This window comes from Pollicipes pollicipes, unplaced genomic scaffold (assembly GCF_011947565.3).
Source record: "Pollicipes pollicipes isolate AB1234 unplaced genomic scaffold, Ppol_2.1 Scaffold_6686;HRSCAF=7923_pilon_pilon_pilon, whole genome shotgun sequence".
Lineage (NCBI taxonomy): Eukaryota > Metazoa > Arthropoda > Thecostraca > Pollicipedomorpha > Pollicipedidae > Pollicipes > Pollicipes pollicipes.
Window position 1 is genome coordinate 46526103 of NW_023596921.1, and position 24368 is coordinate 46550470.

A 24368-nucleotide genomic window follows, 5' to 3' on the forward strand; every position below is an offset into this window, starting at 1 on the left:
GGTCCACTGCGGCGCGAACAGAGGGACACGCGCTGGGTGGTGACATTGTCGTACGCGACGAGATGAAGATAAGCCGGGCGCGGACCTGACGGACCTTACTGTGCGGGGTCAGGAGCCAGCTGCGACGAGGCATGGCTGTGCAAAAGGGACTGGGAGATGATCATGAAGGTACGTGTTCACTGTGCATGCAGTCAAAATGCGTGCCTCGTTCTCTTTTGCAATCTTCCCGTACCGAAACCAGCGATCTCCCTGGACCGGGCCCCAACGTGGTCAGAGGAGAGATGCATGCCTAACCAAGCCCTGTAGATGACCTGGGACTTGAAAGAGGCACAGGTACACAAGCGCCGTCGATCAGAGTATTCCTCAGCATGACTCGGGAAACTGCGGAGCAGTTAGGAAGGGTATGCTTCAAATTACAACCGGTAGATAACAATGGATTAGCTCTTGCTTAAAATCAATTCCTAGCTCTGGTAGGCGATTACATTATGGTGGTATCATACCGCCACTGATATAAGGAGGGATTTAAAGTTTAAAACATCGTATCTGTGACTGATCTGCGATGAAATCAGCTATCGGAACTGAGCTGAAATGTAACGAGGTGATTTATAACCTGACTGTCTGTTGTGACCGTAAAAGTCGGGATTTTAGAAACTGCGTTACGAGCTTTGGCCAAGACCTATGGATAGAAAGCAACATCACAGTTCACATTATTACACTGTCATTCGCCATAGCGCCCACAGGGTGCTTTGGGCATGAGCTTTCACGGCGAGGAAGTCAGTCTGTTCGATGCCAACGGACAGCACCCTTGGAAAATGTTGAAAACATGAGCCTGCTGCTGTCACCGCGGTCTTTTTTAAGTTTTCAAGATAAAACGACTCAGATAGAAGAAAAATGCTTATGCATTGGCTGTTAGACATTGTTCAGCCAGGTAACGTTAGAAACACTGGGATCGCAACTGGATTAAATGCAGAGGTATGTGGTGTGCGAATGAAGGAGTTTGTTCTATGAAATTCGTCCACTGGGCCAAGCAAGACACAAACCATGAGAGACAATGGGGTACCTACTGGCGCTGAAATGTGCTGTTCTCACATGACATTTATGCCCCGATAGCCGTCACCAATAATGGTTTCTTGCGCTCATGCTGCGTGCAGCTGCCGGCGCCGGGGTCATGAGTCATCCGGCGCCAGGTCATGGGTCGCGTGTGACTCATGACCGCAGGCTGGGGCACGGAGTCGGATGACGTGACGGGTCGGCAGGCTGCACGCAAGGACAGCCTGCCGGGTGAGGGGAGCGACACACAAGTACACTTATGGCCGGACACAAAAGAATGGTGGGCGGACACAACGTCCTGTTAGTCACCAGCACTTGCAGCTGAAGTTTTCGCCGTATGCTTTCCCGGACAAGGCTGAGGTGGTGAGCCGAATTTCTATGGCCGCTGTCTTGATAACCAAGCTTCTGGAGTGTCAGCGGGGTGAAAAGAAAGCTCAGGAGATCAACGACGTGCGAAGGCTATTTTTTAATTCTCTCTTTCCTCTCTCTCTCTCTCTCTCTCGTCTCTCGCTCTCTCTCTCTATCTCTCTCTCTCTCTCCTCTCGTCGTCTATCTCGCTCTCTGGCTTCACTTAGTTGTCTCTCTCTCTATCTATCTCTCTGCCTCTCTCTTCTCGTCTCTCTCCTCCTCTCTCGCTCCTCTTCTCTCTCTCTCTCTCTCTCTCTTCTCTCTCTATCTCTCTCTCTCTCTCTCTTTATCTCTATCTCTCTCTCTCTCTCTCCCTCTCTCTTTTCCTTCCCTTTTGTTCTCACTTTCTGTCCTCTAAGTCCTCGTCTCTCTCGCCCTGGCTCTTCACATTACGAATATGAAATGACCCTGTGAGAGAATTGATGGTTGAACTGTAGTGTGAGGATAAAGGGAGACAGTGGAACGTTCGCGCTTGTCACCATGCTCGGTGTTACCCTGGAAAAAGCCAAGGCCCCATCCATGGACATAATGTCTGACCGTAACAAAAAGCAACAGATCCCGCTCGTGGGCGCAGCAAGGCAGAACTTCACAGTTAACAAAATTGAAGATGTGTTATCTTGGATGGCTGGACTTGGACATTACGTGACACTCCAAGTGGCGCAAAGTTTGTTACCTCACGAAGTATGTAAGTTCCCCCCAAAAAAGCCGATGGTTGGCTGAATATGCCAGGGTTTGATGACATTCAGCAATTTAAATCACTTGCATCTTATTGACTGAAGACGCATTTCATGTATTTCAAACGCTGATTTATATATTTATATACGAACATGTATTTCAAACGTTTATCCGTTGACCGAGAGAACTTTATGGCTCGGTCCGACGTGAGAGACACCGCCATCGTAGGTACGCGTTATTTAGGGGATTTTCTGATCGATGGCCCATGACGAGTTGCTATGGCAACGCGGGCGCCGGCTCCTGTCATCTACCGCGTTATACTCAGGTAAGGCGTTGTTTGCATGCTTCCGTCGTTGAATTGCGAAACAGGCTAGACAGATAAAAAGCTCACCGCCCCCCCCCCCCCAAAAAAAAAACGTTTATCTCACCTCAGTGGTGTGCGCGTATTTCACAAAGGTGGAGAGGGGATCAACTAATTTTGTTTTACTGAAAACGCAGTTGAGCGCGCTGCAGGTTCGTGATATTTCTTGCATGGCGGGAAACACATCATGTTCTTGGTTTATGTAGTAAACGCGTCTATATTAAATTTTTAAATACCCGCATTTAATGACACTCATAGTAATCAATGCGATTAATTTGATAAAGGGAAAGGGAGAACCTAACCCCGGGCGCCACTGGGTGAGTGCGACAACATAACTCCGGGCACCACTGGGTGAGTGCGACAACATAACTCCGGGCGCCACTGGGTGAGTGCGACAACATAACCCCGGGCACCACTGGGTGAGTGCGACAACATAACCCCGGGCGCCACTGGGTGAGTGCGTCCCTACCTTACGCTCTAAACAGCACTCATTCCCATCGCGACGACGGGGGTGCACAATAAGAATGGTTTTGGCCGCATGATTAGTCGCTAGCGCAAATTTCAGAAATTAACCCAAGCTGCTTTACTGCCACTGTGAAATCCGTCTTGACAACAAAAAAATTCGCCGCAGACTCTTCACGGGAGAGTTAGTGTTTGGTCCCATGTTATTCATCAAATGGGTAATATCCTGTAAGAGCATATATGACAGTCTGGGGAGATCAATGGACAGGATGGGACTGCACCGACATTCCAGGGTTTTAGCCTTTAACCCAGATCTGAAATTGACTGCGTGCCATTTTCCGTGCAGATGTCCTCGGTAAAGTCATTGCTTTATTGCCCTTCTGGCGAGCTGACTTGACATGATTCAGGGCCGCCCTGCACGTCACAATCTGCCCGGCACGTGCAGGCGCGCTGGTGCCGCGCCGTTTTTGCCTCTGGCCGCCGGCCGCGGCGGGTGGCGCAGCCCGTCACCTGACCGTCACCGTTTGACGCACCGTCACCGCGGCAATATAAATATTGGCGCATATCGTGGGCCCCGTTTGGGAGGGTTGGCGCCCCTTCTTACCGGTTGAATCACCTCCAGCCAGATTGGCGGGAGTGGGTACTCATCAACCACGGCATGTTTGTGCGAAATGTATTTGGGCGGGATGGGGCTCCCTAAACGTGGTGTCACATTCACGGCTGATGCCTTGCCAAGGCCGGGGCGAGCAGAGTTCTGCTGGACCCGCTTCGACCCGCCGGCCACCTCCTTCGTCCGCGCCGCGGAGAGCGCATTGGATAGTCTGCGTGATCGGTGAGACAAAAACCGGCGGCCACAGCGGCGCACGGGCTGAATTTCAATCACCGATCGGTCCGCGCCTCGCGCGCCAACTAAGCCAGGCCGAATCAGCAGTCTGAGAACCGGGCTAAACCCCTCGGCGGACGGGAGGCATACCGAGCGGCTCCGACAAAGCGACCCGGCGGCACGCTGTCGGCGTGCCGTGTCATCCGTCCTGACGCGCGACGACATGGCCTCCTCGAGCGGTCAGCACTCTGCCGTGCCTTTCTCCGTTCCAGCACGAACTCGACCGGCCGCGCGCGCGTCAGCCACGCCCGCAGCGTTAGCGCGCGCCGCGCCGCCGGTGCCGCCGTGAAGCCGTGTCGGGCGGGACAGTCTATCCGTAAATTAGCCAGGCGGCGCGACGGAATGTGTGCATGACCGTTACGCGTCGGCTGGTCAGGTAACGAGCCACTCATCAGCTGGGCGACCCTGCACGTGTTGTTATCCAAACCACCCAGAACAATATTCGGTATGTATGCGTTCTGCCCGTTCAGCTTGTTTTTCGTAATTGAGCTTCTGTTCGACGCAAACATCGCAAGGTTTATGTACCCGGCGCTCGCCAGATGGCAGCACTCGGCGCCACCGTTAGGGAAAGTGAATCGTCAGCGTTTCCCGATCCAACGAAGGGCACCGCTGATCCCTTGTGACTCTTTCTTGTCGCCGTTGCGCGAGTGACTTCCTGGTGGCGCCGGCAGCTGTTTTTGTCGCCGTACTTGCTTCCGTTAGGACGGATCTGCACATCTGGGGAGACAGTGGAGCGGCCGGTGCACATGCCGGCAATGCGGGTCACCTCCGACCGTCAAGGAAAAGCTAATAAACAGCTCGGCAACCGGAGCCCACCCTTTGGGACGCCGGCGCGGCCTCTGACTGGCGGCGGTGACCTGCTGCGACGACGTCGCCACTGAGGCCCAGCCGCGGCGGACTGCAGCCAACGCCGTGCTCGGCCTCTGGCGTCTGTGACCTGCTGCGGCGATGTCGCCGCTGAGGACCGGTCGGGACGGACCGCAGTCGACGCCGTGCTCAGACTCTGGCGGCGGTGACCTGCTGCGGCGATGTCGCCACTGAGGACCGGTCGGGACGGACCGCAGTCGACGCCGTGCTCAGACTCTGACTGGCGGCGGTGGCGTGCTGCAGCGACGGGAGGAGGTGGACCGCCGCCGCCGACGCACTCGGCCTGAAATGGCAGCCGCCGAGGAGGAAATGGGCGCGATTCGTGTTTCCACACCACCGCTCGTGTTTCGCTGAATTTTAAAAGTCCCCGACACGCGAGAGCGTCGTTACATCTTGTTGAGATTGATGTGGCGCGGGGTGGCGACGGAGGCGCGCCGCGTTCGCGCGGTTTTTATTCGTCACTTGAGTGGGGCGCGGTTCACCTGCTGCGACTCGACAGTTGCTGTTAAAAACACCGCTCGGGGCGCGGGGGAGGCGGGCGGGGGAGCCAGCTCATGACACCCGCCATCTGGCGCGTACTGACGGACATATGGCCGGCGACCCGCACAGCATCCAAATTTAGCCACAAAAATACGGTTGAGCGTTGAAAGCCGCGCAAATCTCACGATCACGGAAGCACTTCGTAGGCGGTACTTAAGTCGGCCCAAAATACGTTGAGCTCGTGTTCTGCAGTTTAACGGAAAACTGTGTGACACTCGGGCACCAGCTGACCTATGGCACTTGGGATTTCGACCAGTTCGAAACGCCCTGTTTTGTTCGAAATAGGTCCCCGTTGCTTGTATGCTTACAAATCCGGGGCTGTTTTGGGTCACAGATTGCACCAGGAAGCAGCCAACATGTAGGAGAGAACCATCAATACGATAAAATCTCTCTGGTTTTAAATATATTTGCTTTTTATGGACACGCGGCCAGCTGTGGTCATATTAAAACGCATGTGGCATCACGGAATGCGGAAGCACATTGAAACACATGCAGAATCACCAATGGAACACATGTGGCATCTCAAAACCATGGCTTTCGTGACACAGAGCATGGCTTATCGGGTTCGCTAACCATGCACATCTCGAGGATTAACTGTGGACACAAGTGGCTGGCCTCACACCTAGGTATATCATCAAAGAATGCGTGCGTTGGGTGGTTATTTCCCATGAAGAACATTTGTCGTGGTGCCGAATATTATTCTGTCTACAGTTTACACCACTTAATGGTGTTGTTGTTTGGATGCGACCAACAATCATATGTTCTGTTTGGCTCTCCCATCATCCTTTACGGAAGTCCGACCGACAAAAGCCTAAATTTACGGGAAAATTGAATGTGTTTCATGCAACGAGGTTTTTAATTTGTACGATCCATTCTTGCTCAAACAAACGCTTTGAAAAATAGCATGCATTTTGTCTTTATTTTACATGCTTTTCGTGTGAGAACATCATTCAAAGTTGCTTCCCTTCACAAAGCACAGCGTGAATCTGCACATGGACGGATCCAATGCAGGCATTCACACACTCCATGGCCGTCACCGCTTCTCTGGGCGACTGCGGCGAGGCCCGCACCTCAGGCCAGGACTCGAGCGACTGAACTGCGGCAGTGCTGTGTTAACCTCCTCCGAGTGAACGGTATGCCGTGGCTCTGTGAGGGATGGAGTTAACTAGCATAGCACATCTTTCAGGCATTTCAGACACGCGTCATAGGTTTTTCATGACTCCTTTGCTGTAACAGAAGCCTGAATCCCCAGAATACGTTATTAACCTCTGAAGTAATTAGATATCAGGGATATGACGTTTCCCACAGTTCAATTTCTTCAGCTTGCCAAAACTGCGCAATTCCCGTCATTAGTGTCATATTTCTCTTCTGACAAAGTCTGTCTGCGCTCACCGTCCCCGCTGCCGGTGGTTGTAAATGGCCCTCATGCAGCGCGCCCGGCGACTAGGGGCTAATTACGCAAAAAACTAGCGGGTGGGGAGAGACTCTCGTTTGGGAGGCGGTTCCCCGCTTCCCAAAGACATCTGTCTGCGTTTCCTCTCCAGGTCGCTGATGGTGAGCAAATTGTAACGGTGTTTCGGCGAATATGTGCAGCGAAGGGATACACACCGTATGATCGTTGGGTCGCGCTTCCAACACGTCGCTTAATGTAATCCTACGTGGGACTCCCCTATGGTGGTGCAACGTGCGTCGGGAGATAAGTGGTGAATAAGTGGATAAGGCCCGGTGAATAATGCAGGTATTCTCACGTTTGTCCTCAGTGGCTTTTTCTGAGTTTCTGATTCAGTTTGCGCGCTAAAAGATGTTAGCCACTGGTCGCTAGCCTACGCCGCCGTGTGGTGGTGTAAGGCGGCACAGCCTAGCTGTTAATTAATCAGGCGAGGATGCAGGTGGGCGGGGGAGACGGGACGTTGCAGCTGCATTCGGAACCGGCCCATCTCTAGCTTACTAATGCAGACCGTAAAATGTGGCTGATGTCACATATCTGTATTTGAGTCCCAAATGGTGTCACGTTCTTTTAAGGAAAAGACAACTGCCTTCAGAGCCTGCTCGTTTTCCATTTTGTCGATGTGTGCCGTAAAATGCGCTTGATGTGATACATATATTTCACGTTTGTGTACAACTAGTTTCGCCCACGTATTTGACTATGAATGCGTGGCAGTCTCAGTTCCGTGCCGCTATGAAACATATCACTCAGGTTTAGTCTTGATTAAACTTCAACACATAATTGTCCGGTTGTGCTGATTCATCCGTTAATTTTACGAGTTTTGATCCGTTTCATCTCTTTCATCTGTTTTATACGTTACATCTGCTTCATTCTTGCACCAAACAAGGCCGTGGGTTAAAATTTTGGTCCCGTAGTGGTTTGCATTTCTCGTTGAAAGTCTGGCTGAGTATTTGCTTGTTTCATTTCGTACACCAATCAGGGTTGGCAATGCACATGCCCTAATATTCGAGTCCAACGTCGGCGAAGTGCGAGGTCCAGTTCGTGACAGCGGTCAGATGTTCCGTGACCTACAGTGGGCATTTAAAATGTGCACTTACGTGGCTGCTTGCTGCGCTAAGTCGTTTTAGACAGTGATGACAATCATGACGGTTATTTAAAATCATGACAATCTTCAAGCAACCATGCGCTTGGGCTCAATATAGCAAAGTCTGTCATCGGTATTGTGTCCACTGCTGTAACCAATGGCACAACCAGGAGGGCGGGCGGCAGTCATGTCCAGGAGGGTGGGCGGAGGTCATGTTGCTTTAGTTCCTCCTCCCATCAGGTTCGAAGCGCAGTTTGTCACCACGACACAACTGAAGAAAGTTCCGCAATATTGTGATCAGGAAAATTATGCTGGTTTCGATGTCATAGAATTCCATGGGAGCCAAGCCACCAACGAGCCCAACAGCCGTAAGCTAGCACCAAGGCTAGTGGATGGCCGAATGAAGATGCGCGGTGCGCAGCTGTGATAGCTGTTCAAGGCACCAGGCCAAACCAATGTCGATGACTGATTTTCACGTTAGGTGCTCTTCCTGTAAGCGTTTGTGAGATCTGTTGGTCTGTTTGCAGTGCGCAGATTGTACTCAGGGGCAGGTACTTGCCTGTAAAAAACAGCCTCCCGCCATCCCAAATCATGGTACCCTCTCCCGTCGCAAATCCTGGCTACGACCCTGGCTGTTACCTTCCCCTTTGTCTGCTTCTGCTCCCGATGCGGCGTGATCTTGGTCTTGAAACCCGCTTTCAATGCGGCGTGTTCTTGGAGTCTCAATTTCATTGCATCTGATACATCCAATTTTATGCAATGTTATCGCAACGCTCATCTTAACCAAGTCCTCGTATCATTTCAATCAAATTCAGCCAATTTCCCAGGGGTTTATTTTGTATCGGCAATCTCCGCATCACTCCCCTCAGGGTCTTCTCGTTTGACTGAGGCGAGCGCGATCGGTCTGGGAAGCCCGGCCGTGTTGGCGCGCCGGGCCAATCACGCCGCGGCCGAGCGGCTGCGCGCCGGTCTTCTCCGATGCGACGCCTGTGGAGGCAGCGTGGTTCACCAATGACATGCAGCCCACGGGTCCCACCAACGACATTATGGGATCGTTCGGTGTCGGCACAAAGCTTCATGTCTTAGATCAAATTGCATTGTAGTGCTCGGAAGCTATGTCGGTGATTTTGATCCATGCTACTTAATGTAGCTACAGATGGCAGCAGGCTGCCATCGTGTAGCGCCCCACTGCCGGAGGTCCACGTAGATGCCATAATGATTTTCCATTAAAAACAAAAGCCATTGGGGTAATCTCTACAAACACGCCCACGATCTACTGCCGTGTGACCATAAGCAGGATACCTATAGCTGTAAGCCCTGCCATCCATTAGCGCCCTCCACCGCCGCCTATCATCTGCCGCACGTGACCGAGCTGGCTCCGCCCCCAACACTGGCACGTGCCGAGTTCACGGCTATATTGCTGGCAGCGTGACGCCCAGAATCCCGGCACTGGGTTTGCTGTCGAGCGCCGCATGCCTGAGCCGACGCTGGGTGACGCCCAGGGGCCGGCGCTGGGTGTGTTCTCGAGCGTCACATGCCTTAGCTGGCGCTGGGTGACGCCAAGGAGCCAGCGCTGGATCTGCTGTCGAGCGTCGCACGCCTCTGTGACGCCCAGGAGCCGACGCTGGGCTCGCTGCCGAGTTTCGTCGCGGGTTAGTCGGCTAGTGACCGACGGCGAGGTGGTCTCGTTTCTTCGCATTGTCCACGGTCAGGTCAGAGCCTTCTGCCGTTGTGGTAGTGTCGGAGGTTACCTAACGCTCGAGCCCGAGCACCGTGGCCCGGCTGCTGGAAGTGTTTGTCTTCATGTGTGAAAGTCCACTTAGCTCAAACTTACTATCATTGTTTAGCTGCTGGCCTGTACCGTCTCGCGTAATAAACAGTAGTTTGCTCTTTGTCGATGCCAGGCCTACATGAATAATTGAGTTCAACACCAGAAACGCATCGAACATATACGCAGCAGCAGTGGAATATTGCTTCATTACGGTGTGTGGCTTTGCTGGTGGCAAAAACGGCGACCTTCACACCGCTGTCGTTCGCACGTGCCATTTTCCGGAGCGCCACTGACGTGGCATTGACGCCCCGACAACTTCTAATACCCGGAAAATTGACGCATGTAATCTCCCGGATCACCACTTTGACATGCCCTGGGCCACTCGAAATCTGCTAGCTGCAGTGGAGGCAGCTGCGACAGCGCGGTTGATAAAATTATTCACAGTTCTTTGCTACGCCTCTTCCTTTGTTCAGCCTCCCGCAAAGCTCGCAGATATTGATGAAGTCATCGATTTTCATCGATGGTTAATATCAGTCCTTGTCGCACTAGCATTATTAGACAATGCTCTTATATGATAACAAATCCCAAGTGCACGAAAACTAAGATAAACAGGAACAAAATCCATCGTTTTTCGTCAGGTCTTTCAAAACAGCCGCTGCTTTTTTGCTGCGGAATTGTTTTTATTTCACTATCATGTTCCTTTCGTCAGTTATATTTTCGGATTCGGTCCAATGGAACCAAACGGTGAAGTACCACAAACGCGACCCATACACCTCCCCATCATTTTATGATGAAAAGAAAAGCGCAAGCGGTTGTGCTCTTTGTGCGTCATGAAATGTCAACCCGTCATTTTGTAAACGCCCGTCCCATTTTCGTACTCATATCTATTTTTCCAAACACCTGCATCCAGTCAAGCCCGTTATTGATTTCATATGCCCCTGGGTGTATCCAGCCTGTTAAATCTAACAGGACTTACATAAGATGCGCAGACCCATCAGGATGCTGTTGCGACAGGAGGAATTGTACAGACGTTGATTCCCAACCACGCTGGTACGTGTTGTACTTCCTGGTCTAAATTATCTTGAATTGAGATCATCTATGTCTTAAGCGTTAGCATTCGCACCGTTTCGGCGCGCGATGGGATCTTGACTTGTCTGTTGCCTGGGGGCTCCGAGATGAGCCTCGTGTTGCGCAGCACAGAGCTCTGCTATTGGTACAGCGCTGTGGTGGGGTCTTGACATGCCTGTTGCCTGGGCGCTCCGAGATGAGCCCTGTGTTGCGCGGCGCAGAGCTCCGTCTCTTGGTACAGCGCTGTGCGTGTAAGTCGCGCCTGACTGTCAGCCGGCCGCCTCAGAGCATCCCCCGTCCGTCCGGCCGTGCCCCGGAAACATGGCGGTGCCGCGCGCTCCAGTCGGGCACCGTTGGCAGTCGATCCACGCCTGCTCCGGGATGGCGCGGCAATAACGACGCAGCGTGTACAATAAACGCCGGATCATCCGGATTCCAGCGACATTATGAGTCGTTGGAGGGCGGGCGCTGTGCCCGCGCCGAATACTGCCGCACTAGCGCCATCTCAAGCCGCTGGACTGGATGATATTTTACGGAGTCGGGTAGCGAAGCTTAAAATTGCTTTCCCGTGCCGTTGCAGCTGCTTTGGAATTTTGGTAATTGTTTGGAGCGTCTAGACTTTCTGCGTTTATGCGCGCCGAAAACACTTTTGATGACCAAATTGATTAAAACGTCATTTAGGGTAAACGAATATATTGGATTTCTCCAATACGTCATCTATGGCTGCGATGTAAGCTTCATAGAATCAAAGGTGACTCAGACGAAACTATAAACTTTTGAGATATTCTTTAGTTACTTATGTTGTTAGTCGTGGAAGCTTTACTGTAACGCACAAGGTGCACCATTACGCCTTCATCCAAATGCAAATAGTATAATATGCATGAAGACATGCATCTCTCACCGCCGTCAATATTGTTGCTGAGCACGGAGCGTCGCCAGCGGCTGACCCCATCGCACGGCTGAAACCATCCCGCTGTAGCTGCCCCGCTGCAGCTGCCCCGGCGGCGGCTGTCCCCAGCGCATATCTGAAGCCATCCTGCTGCAGCTGTCCCGCCGCAGCTGACCCCAAACGCACATCTGAAGCCATCCCGCTGCAGCTGTCCCCAGCGCACACCTGAAGCCATCCCGCTGCAGCTGTCCCTAGCGCACATCTAAAGCTATCCCGCTCAGCTGTCCCGCTGCAGCTGTCCCCAGCGGCGACTGACCCCAGCGCGCCGCAGCAGCTGTTCTACCGCCGCTTCTAGCCGCCGCGCTATCCGTCAAATTAGAGATGCCTGGCATTTTATCTGCGACCAATTTGCGCACGGACGGGCGTTCGCGCGAAGGAATCTTAATTGGTGTGCGGCTGTCGTATCTGGAGGGGCGGGCGGCGCCGCTGGCCGCCGCTCGTCACCTCCTGGTTCCGGCACGTCGCGGGCCGACGCGCCACCCGAGCGCGGCGTCAACACGTGCCGACGACCCGGCGAGCCTCCGGCTGCCGGGGCCGGCGCCGGGTCGGTAGCAGCGGTCGCAGGGGCGGCAGGCGGAGTCACATAAGCGTCAGGAGTTGGAGATGGTGCCAGGTGAAAACGATAGCGGCGATGAGAGGCCCCAAGCCACGGAGAGGGCAGAGAAAAGGCCCCGAGCGGCGGAGTGGAGCAGCTGGTGGAGAGTGCGCGCGATGTCGGGTGTCGCTGGCAGGGCTCGGTTGCGAGTAGCGTTGCTCGAGCTGACAGGCCTTGCCACGGGGTGGGCTAGGGTATCGGACCCAGTAAAGAGTGCTGGCAGGTGGCGAGACCAGATGTGGTGGCGCGCCGGAGAGTAGCGCGCAACAAGGCCGGGTCTGGCCGGTGCCACTGATCCCGCCCACAGATGACTGGCAGGCGGACCGAGGCGGGGCGCACCTGAGCCCCGCGGCACGTCCGGTCGACCCGCCGCCCGCCACTCAGCCGCCTCCGTACAGCTCATAGCGTCACTCACGGATGACGCAACCGGCTCCTGGCTCGGGCGGCGGGCGGGTGCAATATGCTCGCTATTAAGCGATAAAGAACGCGAAACTCTGTGTCACCTCCCGGAGAACGTCATCGGCAGGGGCGATAGCCAGGGTTACCAAGGCGTGAGGTCCGCTCACCGGGCAGACTCCACCAGAAGAGCACCCGGAGCGCCGGCGGCGACTCGAGACGCTCTCACTGCGCTGGGTCTTCTGGCGTCTGGCGGGCGACGCCGCTGCTCCGGGGCGCAGCCGGTCCGCCGCTTGCTGCCATTTATCTCCAGATGTCACCTGCGGGGCCGACGTGTTCCATCGCGGGTCGGCTGCAGCCGCTCTCCGTAAACGATCCCCACCTGGGACTGGCGTGTGTTGCTCCGAGGGGGCGCGAGTGTGAGTTATCTATCAGATGCTGTGGAGGCCCCGAGTTTGGGTGGCCGCTGAGGTGCGGTGGAAGGGCAGCGTGTCGGGGATTGTACCCACGCCGCTGGGATGTAGGTATGAGGTGTTTTTCTAGATATGGCTTACTGCTCGATCAAGCCATACACACACCCACACACCCACCCACACCCACCCACACCCACACCCACGCCCACACCCACACCCACACCCACACCCACACCCCACCACCCACACCCACCCACCCACACCCACACCCACACCCACACCCACACCCACACCCACACACGCCCACACCCACACCCACATCCACACCCACACCCACACCCACACCCACACCCACACACCCACACACCCACACCCACACCACACCCACACCCACACCCACACCCACATATATATATATATATATATATATATATATATATATATATATATATATATATATATATATTGATAAGTGTATGCGTTTGGAGATGATTATTAGTTACTCAGTCAGAAGTAGAAACAGTAGAAGCAGCAGAAGTAGGTCAGAGACAGATGAAGCGGAGCAGTGGAAGCAACAAGAAATCAAATTGTATCCAACACAACGGGTTTACACTGATTCTAACACGGGGAATACCCAGTTTTCAAAAACGTCACGACCGTAGCAAGGTCTTGGAGGGAAGCGAGTTTTCTGAAGATTGGTGAACCAGAGGTTTCAGATATGAATAATAATAGTCACGCGATCTGATATCTATGCCACAGGAGCCAGAAAAACGTCACCTTAGAAATCGGTCGTTCTGTCTCTGGGGAGAGAGTTCTGGTGGCTGTCTTTGTCAATAAACTGCCCAAGTTGCACACATCACCATTCAGCGCCGTTGATTGCTGGTCGATGCGGGACGCGAGAAAACACTCTGGCGTCCTCAAAACGGTCCCCGTCGGCAGCAGATGAGCAGGGATGTGTCTTCCAGAGCCGGAATCGCTCCGCTGCGGTAATTATTCCCAGTCTCATTTCATCAGCGAGCCACGGCTGGGCTCTGGGGGCGTGGTGTGACGGCGCTGGGCCCAGTGACGAGTCTGGCGTCTCGGAGAAAAACGCCACCCGAGCGCCGCGACCCCTCCCCTCCCGCTCCTCCCCAGTCCGCGCCGAGCCGTTTCGAGCGGGCGCAGACGCCGACCATGAGATTCGCGCCACAAATGAGTTGCCGGCGTGAAATTTGCAGACCGACGGCAGTGCGTTTCAGACGGCGTGACGAGGCACATCTGACGAGATTGCCGAGATGGTCGCTGCAGACGTCGCCTGCGTTCGGAGGTTGTGACCCGTTCCTGTTCCGTGCTGACCCGGCCAGCCGGCCGTTCTGACACGATCACTGCACTGATATCAAATTGGCCGCTCCCGCACTGTTACGGAGCTTGTCTGAATCGCGGTCACGGTCGCGGCCACGTTCACGGTTATGAGCAGGGGCACGAGCACGAGCACGGGCACTGTCACGGGCACGAGTGCGGGCGCGAGCACGGGCACGAGCACGGTCACGGCCACGGCCACGGTCACGGCCACGGTCACGGCCACGGTCACGGCCACGGTCACGGCCACGGTCACTGGGACTGCCGAGCAGTATGCTGACTCGCGCTTGTGCTGGTGTCATTCTTTTTACGGATTGCAGTCAAGCTGGCCATTGGTCATTGCCGCCCTCCAGACATGCCGCTGGTGTGATGTGCTGAATCTCCGCCGCGCCTCTTGCTGGCTTATAGGACAGTGCTTTTCGCATATCGGTGTATCATACGTGCTCAACGCCGTCATGAAATTTTACCTTCGGTGTGATCGTGCACGACTAACGGAACGTCGCGGGCATAGCATCTCAGAGATTAGCATTATTAAAGGGAGTGTTCCGCATTTATATGGGATTTGGAACCAGAATAGCTAGCTTGAAGACCTTTCGGTGCTGTTCACAATCCTGCCCTTCTTAAGATCTAAGCCACTCTATTTTCTGACAACACGCCCGCAAAAAATGGGAAAGGTATATCAGGAAGAGCATTTCAAAGTCAGCATGGCCCTCATGACGTGATAATAAAGTCATTTAAATCCTAGCATTCCATGATTCAAATCTATAGCATTAAATCCTAGGCGTTCATATCTGGCGTTTGTGAGCGCAATTTCCAGATATAGCGGCTGTCAATCGGCTCTCAATCAATGTTCTGCAAGATGCGATGACGTTATCAAACCATGGCGTACTGAGGAGCATATTTACTAAAAAGAGAGTTGTGCTATCTAGAGCAGCCTTTTCCACCTAAAAAACATACAAATTGTTACAAGTGAGCTTGTTTCGTCCTATCTGATGCTGGCTTCAATATCTTCAGTTGTGAGGCATTTCTCTTAAACTGTGTTCATCGAGATAGACTCATAAACGGCCGAGTGACAGATAATCAGCTAACCAAATTTACAACTAATAGGGACTTTGTGAGCTCTCATCGTCAACGCTTGTGACCGTCTTCTACACCGCATCTGCAAAGCCATACTATATCGATGCATGACAAGCCACAGGAAAAATGCAGCACTCCACTTGGCACGCATTGACCAATTTCACGGTGGAGACTTTTATATACCGTCTCTTCACCACCAGCATGCGTGCCCGTTAGATTCAAATAGGCCATTTCGGTGGCAATAGTTGCCCCGCTCGAGCCATGGCTGCGCATAAGGCTCGCTCACGTCCTTGGACGACACGCACAGGGCACCATGCGTTCTACTACGCACTTGAGGCTAAGCACGTATTCGTGTCTATATCTCGGCTTCTCGCCAAATAGTTCTGATCGCACTGATCTGATCTGATCACGTGTCGATGTCGCATCGCAGTTCAGGCGTCTCAAATAACGCTCCAGCTATCGCCTATGTCGCGCAAGTACATTATGGTGTCATACTGCCCAAACCTGCACACTGATCCAGCGTGAGACCATCTCTCTAGTAATCAGACATGCCAGCTGACCCAGTGCAATCTCGCTTGTAACCAGCTGCAGGAGACATGTGACATCAGCTGCCGACGTGAAGCCAGAACTGCCGATACCGTAACAGCATCGAAGGCCAATTTGAAACTCATCCGACAGGGTTTCTGTTATTCGGAATGAATGCACCCTGGATTCCCACAATAAAATGGCCCTTCGAAGATAGAAGTTGCCACGTATTCTTGAACCGTAGATAAAAATATCATCTCGTGCATAGAACTGGAGTAATAGTTGCTTCTGCCGTTTCCAGTGTTGAGCCGGGACGCCTATTGCTCCGGCTACGTGGACAGCTTCGGCAAGTGGAACAACGGGTTTGCCTGTCCGAAGCTGGAGGAGGAGCCCGTGTTCTGCTGCGGCACCTCCACCTACCGCTACTGCTGCACCACCAGAGAACACACGGACCCTGGCGGAGACGCCAACACCGTCATCGGGGACAAGTGAGTTAGTGCAATAAAGAAATGTGTCTTCTCATGCTTCCCAACTCTCGTTTGCATGCATCTTTTATAGCATCGGATAAAAGATGCATGCACATATATATATATATATATATATATATATATATATATATATATATATATATATATATATATATATATATATCTCTCTCTCTCTCTCTCTCTTTATATGCATATACAGATGGGTCCAAGATGTTAAAATCCCTTCGAACTGACAAACGCAAGCGGACGGCCAGCGATGTCACCTCTAAGTGACGCATCGACGACTTAAAGAAAAACGTTGTGGCCGCTTCCCGCCAAATAACTCAACCACCGCTCGCGGGCCTCGGAAGCCGCGTTTCCTCAGCCAGCAACTGGTTGACAATACAGTCACACGTTTGGTGTTTATCTTATCACAACTTCTGACGACAAGAAGTTCGCGCCTGTCGGCCGCGATGCGGTCCGCCGGCCGAGTTGTGTCGTTTTTCTGGCGTCGCCGCCGGCGAGCCGGCCCCACAACATTCGCTCGCGGCCTCAGCTTGCCGCTGGTGCTGGGTGTGGCGGTGGGCGCGGTCGTCACCATCGCCCTCGTCACCATCATCTCTTGCTGTCTCTGCAAGGGCTGCCTCTGCTACAAGAAACGCGGCGGCGGTAAGCGAGGTAAGATTAGTCGAAAATGATAGCAGACATCTCATTGGCTGGTCATCCCGCTGGCCTTCTGATTGATGACTTTGATGGCACTGATGAGGCTATGGACCCGACTGGAGGAGTTCTAGTCACGTACATGTGTTCGTCACATGCAAAATAATATCCGAAAACTGCAGGTGTGCATTTTTACCATGAGTGCATACCGCAGGCCACAACTTACGCCACACAACGTGTCGGTCGGCCTCCTTTACGGCCATGACAGTGCAAGTCCTGATAGCTGAGTTTCATCCTGCTCTCGGCGTTTTCTCTGATCGCCGTTTTTACAGAGGATAAAAGCTGAAATCCAGGGCCCGTGCAGCGGCAGATTCAAACCACGGATTTCCGTGACCGTTGATCTCCCCCCCCCCCCCCGCTGCGGTCATCCACAGACAGCCTCCACTCGCCGACAGCAGCCAACGGCGTCACCAACATGTATAGCTACTCGTCGGCGTCGCTGGGTCGGCGGGACGGCAGGTCCGGTCGCCAGGAGCTGGAGGACATGCTGCAGGACGTGGACGAGGTTGCCGTCACCAGGCAGAGCCGGTCCAGCAACTTGAACGGCGTCGGCAGCCTGCCCAGAACCTTCACCTCGTACCGCACCAACAGAGGTCAGCAATCGGTGGTGGCTTGGCGTGGCCTAGCTCACATTCCACGCAGCAGTGTGCTTGGTTTTCGATGCATGTTTGATCTCTGTTGTGTACGTCAAACTTGAACCAGGGGCAACCTAACACCATCACGGAAATAGGTATGCGGATGTAGTATTAAAAAGGCATTAAAAGAACCATACCACAAAGGTTCAGAAAAGTTGCGTCACAGCTTACAAAATTAGCTGGTAAGTTGAAAATCGAAGTAGTTTGTCAGATCAAACCATACCGATACCGGTCCGGCTTGTTATTGCGTGGAGGACGGTGAATATTTGCTGACCTGGCCCCGTCCAGTTTATTCTTCCACGTAAATAGTAAGCGCAAGCTGATCATAGCAGTAACTGACTGTTAAAATACCAAGCGAATATAAGGACCAATATACAATCAATCATCTCCCTCCATCATACAACTATTATCGGTTTGCTTTTCGATCTTAATGGTGGCCTTCGTCAAACCCTTCCTCGGCGTTCCTAGGAAGTGCAACTCCGTGTTCGAAAGGCGAAGCCACGGCGCGAGTGCAGCGAGTTAGGCTGAACGACTCGGAGGCTGATCAGGCGAAGTGCGCCAGAGAGTGGAGAACCAGTGAAAGTTCTGTACAGGCCTTGATCAGCTGTTGGTTAGGCGATGCCTTTTTCAAACGGTGTGGTATTAATCGCTACGCGGGACCCCTGAGCTTCGTCAGGCGAACGGTTACGGGTCGCATCACGATAAGATATGGACAGTGACGTTAGATAAATGGCTACTTCCGGTTAGAAGCGAATTACAACTGGTGCAATGCCTCTCCTCTGTATGGGTATGCGAATGCCTGCATGAGTCTGTTGGCATCTGTTCCCTGGCTCCAACTTAAGCTCGCTCTTGTCTGCCGCCAGTGTCGTTTACGGACTCGGTGGGCAACAGCTCGGTGTCGACGACGACCGACAACGAGCGCCAGCTGTTCATCGAGCAGTCGGCCGGCCTGCCGCCACCGTACAACTTCAACAAGCTGAGTGGCTTCGAGGAGCCGCTGCCGGTGCCCTACCCGCGCCCGTTCACGACCTCAAGCGGTGAGCTCGGCTCGGGCCACTACATCGCCGGCATGTCGCCCAACGACAGCAGCTTCTACGGCGCCAACAAGTTGTGATGTGGGCGGCTGGACAGGCGGCTCAACGCCGGCTTGGTCGCTGGCGTAGTCGCCGGAGGTGTGCGTTCAAGGACGGCTCGACGAGCCGAGTTCTGCCTCTGCAACGGTGTAGTCCAGCTCCGCCTTTCCAGCGGTGCAGTCCAACTATGCCTCTCCGGCGGTGCAGTCCAACTCTGCCTCTCCGCCTTTCCTGAGGTGCAGTCCGGCTCTGCTTCCCCGGCGGTACAGTTCAGCTCGGCCTCTCCGGCGGTGCAGTCCAGCCGGCCTTCCCAGCGATGCAGTCCAGCTCTGCCTCCCCGGCGGTGCAGTCCAGCTCTGCGTCGCCGGCGGTGCAGTCCAGCTCTGCCTCCCGGCGGTGCAGTCCAGCGTGGGCTCAGGTGACAGTGTTCGGAGCGTCAGCGATGAGCTATCATCGGTCTCGTGTGGAGTGCGTGCGTGTGCTAGACCAGCCGGCCGCAGCGTTGGCTTGCAGCCTGTCCGCGACTTGGGGACGTCAGAAACAGAGCCCCGGCGGCGCCCGACGAGGGCGCTCCTGGAAGGGCTGGCAGGGAAACGCCGCCACGTGCCTGCCACACCGCTGCTGGGAAGCCATGATCGCCTATCGTCAGAATGAAATCCACGCTGGGTCTGGTCAAAGTCGACGCCAGTTTCTAGGCTCTGTCCGGCGCCGTTTGCGCTCTCGCCTGGGCTGAGCGCTGCGACCGAGGTCTGGACCGCACCAACCGGAACCTGTGTTGTGCACTGCGTGGTGTGTTGTCAGGAGAAAACTGCGCGGTGCTACCCGACCGACTGCTGGCGATCGCCTGTGCGCTTTGTACTTATCGGCCCTCGTGCAAACTCACTCGACATGTGCACCGTACGCGACGTAGCTTTCCTGCTTTTGTAAACAAGGCAGCGCTTGCCGCTTTGGACAGTGACGCATTGCGAGGCGTTTCGTGGGAAAGATTCCTACGAACAGGAGACGTTTTACGTTTCTATGAAATACGCGTGAGTCATAGATATTTGTTGGCAGTGTTAATGAGAAGCAAATAAAAAGTGTTTTGTCATTTGCCCGACTGACATTTTAGGATACGAAATGAATGAGCGAAATGCTTAACGCTGAACCGGCATTCTCAATGCGAATACTAGCACCGTAGATGTCATTGCACGATGTGTTAATACGGTATCATCGGACCATTAGTATCCAGTTTTGATGGCATCATCGGCCAAGAGCAACTTTAAGGAGCGTAATGTTCGAATACTGCTTGAGAATAAGATAAAAATGATGGAAATAATCGCGGTTTGGTGGGTGTCAGATCCGCTCCTGCACACTTTTGTCGGCGCCCATCGCTCTTTTCCGATGCGACTTGAGACTCTGAAGAACCTGCACTGTGACTCGCAGTCGGTAGTTCCATACGGCCAGGCCAAAAGACGGGGGTGAGGTAATGAGCCGGTTACGTGCCTCGCAAAGCGTTTATGACCTGGAACAAGAGTCAGTGACGTGTAGAAATTGTATCCGGCTCTCAAAAGGCCGCCGCAGAAAAGCGGCCGCCAAAATATTTCAGAAACTAGTGGAGCTGTAAATCAGGGTAACGAGGTTTTCAACAAGCTTGCATATTCTGAGAATGGTGTAATGATGTGAAGCAGCTCTATCGGTGCCGCTTTGCACTGGGCATTCTGCCGACGAGGAGGCGGCGACTGCACAGTGCTCGGAGAGCAAGTCAACCAGGCGAGTTATCTAGAGTGGCTCAAAGCCCAAGGAGAGTGATAATGGAGAGCTGAAGCTGGCTGAGTGAAGTTCGAGAGAAAACACGGCAGGCGAGTCCCTTTTCATCAGGGAGTCTGAAGGAACGATGGCGAAATGACCCATCTCGCTGCAGTTCAGACGGAAGACCCGAGCCTTCCATGTTTGCGCAGGGCTCGTGAGTTTGGTCTGAACAGCCGCAGAAAGCAGACCAAATACGTGGTCGTGATGCAGAATGCAGACCATATATGCAATATATAAAGAATGCACACCGATCGATAGCGTTCAGGAAGTCGAGATGTCGAACGCGGCCCAGAGCGCACCATCCTTCCCTGTGCTAGTTCATATTCTGTCCTACCCTTCCAAGCGGCGGCCCCGCCCACACTCGTGGCGTCGACTGGCATACACAATTAAGACTGAATGGTGTTGTAACATCTTTCTAGGGAGTTCCCAATGACTGTCATTTAGCGTAACTCGATGTCTCCTCTGGTGCAATGATCTCGGGCCGTCCTTTGAGGCTGACCGTGCGGCTGGCCGGGGACGACTGGAGCGTTCGCGCCCGGTCAATCCGCACCTGCCGTTCATACGCTTAACTGGGCCTTGAGCTTCGCCACAGACATAGGCGCGGGAAAAAATTAAACTAAATTAAACGACCATTCAATCAGTTCGGGACTGTCCTATGATGACTGGTCGCAGGTAAACGATATCGATTGATTGGGGCCAAATATCGCAGCGGTCAACGCGATGTTATTGAGGCCGCTGCCACCAATGAACAGTGAGAGGATTCAAGACTCAGCTTCGCCGTCTGTCGCTATTTTCTTGGCGTGATGGCGGATTCTGTGTACAAAAGGTCTCTAGGACGCTGTTTTACCCGGCCCACGAGTTTGCACATCTGACCTTAGGTCCAATCCTGGTAAAACACTTACCTTAAGCCCTTCAGCACCTTTGTGCTCATCACCGACTGGAAAGGAGACACGTTGCCGCTGATTCACGTCATAAATAACGTGATCGATACTGAAGCCGGAAGGGCCGTTGAAACACAGACCTAATCTCGGGGTTGAAACATGTCAATGCACAAAGCCCATTTCGTTGAAAATGAGCTTGTGTCATCAAAGTTTTACCTTGTTGAACAGGCGCAGTACATGTACTGAAGAACGGCAGAACGGCAGAGCAACACACACGCATACGCACACACACACACACACACACACACACACACACACACACACACACACACACACACACACACACACACGCACATATATATATATATATATATATATATATATATATATATATATATATATATATATATATATACCTGTAAGCGTAGTTGTGGCACATCAATTTCACTTAAGTTTTGTTCCCGACCTCGTTATATGCAGAAGACGTCATGTTTTTTCAAGAGTCTCCCGCTAAGAGGGATGGCCCGAGAAGGGCCGGGCAGGCATAGCGCAAGCCGCGCCCCACGGCAGACGCCAGAGCGAATCTGATCGGCGCCCGGCGCCTCCCGGCTGGTGGCCGTGTCGACTGGAGCGTGCCGCCCCTCCGGCCGGCTCGGCGGGGAGCCACTCGGCCCGGTGTCACGCTCGGCGTCGATTGCGACCCTCCCCGCCCCCCCCCCCCCGCGTCGACTCCGTAGCGGGCTAACATCGACACCAGGCGACCCGCAGGCCTGTCGGTCGGGCCGTCGCGTGTCAAACGCCGCCGATCAGACGAACCGTCGGCAGTGGCGGTGGAGGAGATAACAGCCGGAACGTCGTCAGTGGCGAAGAGGGGGGGGGGGGGGGGGCATCAGCCGGACATCAGGGTGATTTGTATTTTACATAATCACGCCGTTCGATGGGTGCGTCTCGATTAAATTAAATTTAGATGAAAGGCTGGTCTCTCTTTCTCTCCCTCTCCCTCTCTCTCTCCCTCTCTCCCTCTCTCTCCCTTTCTCTCCCTCTCTCTGTCTCTCTTGTCTCTCTCTCTCTCTCCCTCTCTCTCTCTCTCTCTCTCTCTCTCTCTCTCTCTCTCTCTCTCTCTCTCTCTCTCTCTCTCTCTCTCTCTCTCTCTCTCTCCCACCTCTCCCTGCCTGTTCTCTTACATTTTCTTCAGGCGGCCGTTGAAGGAGCGCTGTCCTATTCTAAAAGTGCGGAGCGTGGAGGGTGGAGGCGACGCTCGACATGCTGGCGGGCCTGCGCTCTTAGCCACACCGTCGGGCGCTGGCGGCTCGGCGGCTGCCCCGACTGATGAACGGCAGCAGGTGACGTGCCGGCCCGGGCGCCGAGCTGCCGACGGCGCGCCAGCTGTCGCGGCCGCGCCGCCATTACCGATCAGCTTCGCGGCGCGCCGAGACGAAGCAGATTGGAGCCGCGCCATTCACCTGCCGAGTGCAAACCCTTGTGGCGAGCCGGTTTTTCGTGGTTGGGCCTGACCGGGGTCGTTACTGCGTCGCGCTTAGGTGTCGGCTCCTCAGCGTCTCACCGACCTGGGGACGCGCCGTCGTCGGCCGTTCAGGGCTGTAGGTCGCGTGCGGTGAACCCGACCTGTCGGCCCTGCAGAGAGTGGCAGTCCTCAGCAGTCCTCAGCAGTCCTCAGCAGTCCGGGTGGTCCGCGAACGTAGACCACCCGGACCGTTAACGACCGGTTGGAAAGGGTGTTCAACGCTTGGTCCGGTGGTCTGGGAGTGGTGCGACACTCTGACAGGGTGCTGACGACTTGGAGTTGTCCGGGTCCGTGCGACGAAGTAACGTGACGCGCCGGTCTCTCACGCGTCAGCGAACCTTGTGGCGACAACTTTAACTATACAATGTCTGACGGAAATGATCCATATGAAGAACATCGGAGTATCCTAGGAATCTTTTCAATCAAGTCTGCAAAACGTGATCACCATGCAGGAAAAATGAGACGATCTATGCCGAGTGGTAACAAGCTTGTGTGACAATTCTAGCGTTATCACATGCGCCTGCTCCAGCTCTGTCATCAGCGGAACGGCCCATTCAGCACATGATATGGCGCCCAGGGCAGGTCGCTCGGGTCTGGCCGAGCGCCCGGCGGAGATGGATGCCGGCCCGCACCGCTGTCATCACCGGAGCCGCCGACACCAGCGGGCCCCGACCAATGATGACCTCTGATAAGTGCTTGTGTTGGCCGGGCTCGGCGTTCGCTGAGAATTTGGCATGGCTTTATTCCTTCGACCATCGAGTGGGCTCGTCTCAGACCACTGTTCCAGTGCATGGGTGGCAGGCGGCTCGCGAGGGCCCCGTCTCAGTGGCGACAGCGTGCCAACGTCACGCCCAGTGTTTGAGTGGCAGATGGCATATGAGAACGGCACACGACGACACGAGGACGTCAGTTCTGGGTAGCGTTAGGCAGGCGAATCGTTGGATGAATGCATTCCGGTCTGTGCTACGTCGTGAATTACTTGTGCGCTCTGGTGTTCCGTACGGGTCTACGCGAGCCGTACGCCTGAGGGCTACAGATCCGGAGGGGCTGGCGTAGTTGACCTACGACCCTGCTGACCTCGACATGGCCGCCAAAGGTGAGCTGTGAGGCATTCTAGGTCAGAGGTCAGTTGGAAAAGCTAAAGTGACTAGACTAGAATAAAAATAATATTGTTTGATCTGTTCTGGCGGTGCTTCGGGTACAACTTTTAATGCAGTATTTGTTTAAGACTTGCACTGTGGTGGTCCTGCTACCATTTTCGTTCAGTTTCATTGCTCATTACGCCCGTAGATAATTGGATTAGTTTTACCTCTTCTCTTCCACAATCCATTACTCTATTACTCAATCACTTCTTATCTCTCTATTCTTTT

General features: G+C 53.9%; 2 protein-coding genes across 2 annotated transcripts in view; both read left to right on the forward strand.

The window, feature by feature from the left end:
• Nucleotides 1-2: 2 nt before the first annotated feature.
• LOC119107192 (protein shisa-2 homolog) lies at nt 3-19894 on the forward strand. The gene is made up of 5 exons (XM_037230585.1): nt 3-168; nt 16211-16397; nt 16933-17054; nt 17471-17689; nt 18595-19894. Exons 1-5 carry the CDS (start codon nt 132-134, stop codon nt 18843-18845), a joined length of 816 nt encoding a protein of 271 aa, XP_037086480.1. The 5' UTR covers nt 3-131; the 3' UTR covers nt 18846-19894.
• Nucleotides 19895-23900: 4006 nt separating this feature from the next.
• Nucleotides 23901-24368, forward strand: part of LOC119107194 (uncharacterized) — a 21106-nt gene continuing 20638 nt past the window's right edge. Inside the window, exon 1 of the mRNA XM_037230587.1 lies at nt 23901-24094. Within this exon, the coding sequence (XP_037086482.1) occupies nt 24082-24094 (13 nt within the window). The 5' untranslated portion in view covers nt 23901-24081. The remainder of the gene's footprint in view (nt 24095-24368) is intronic.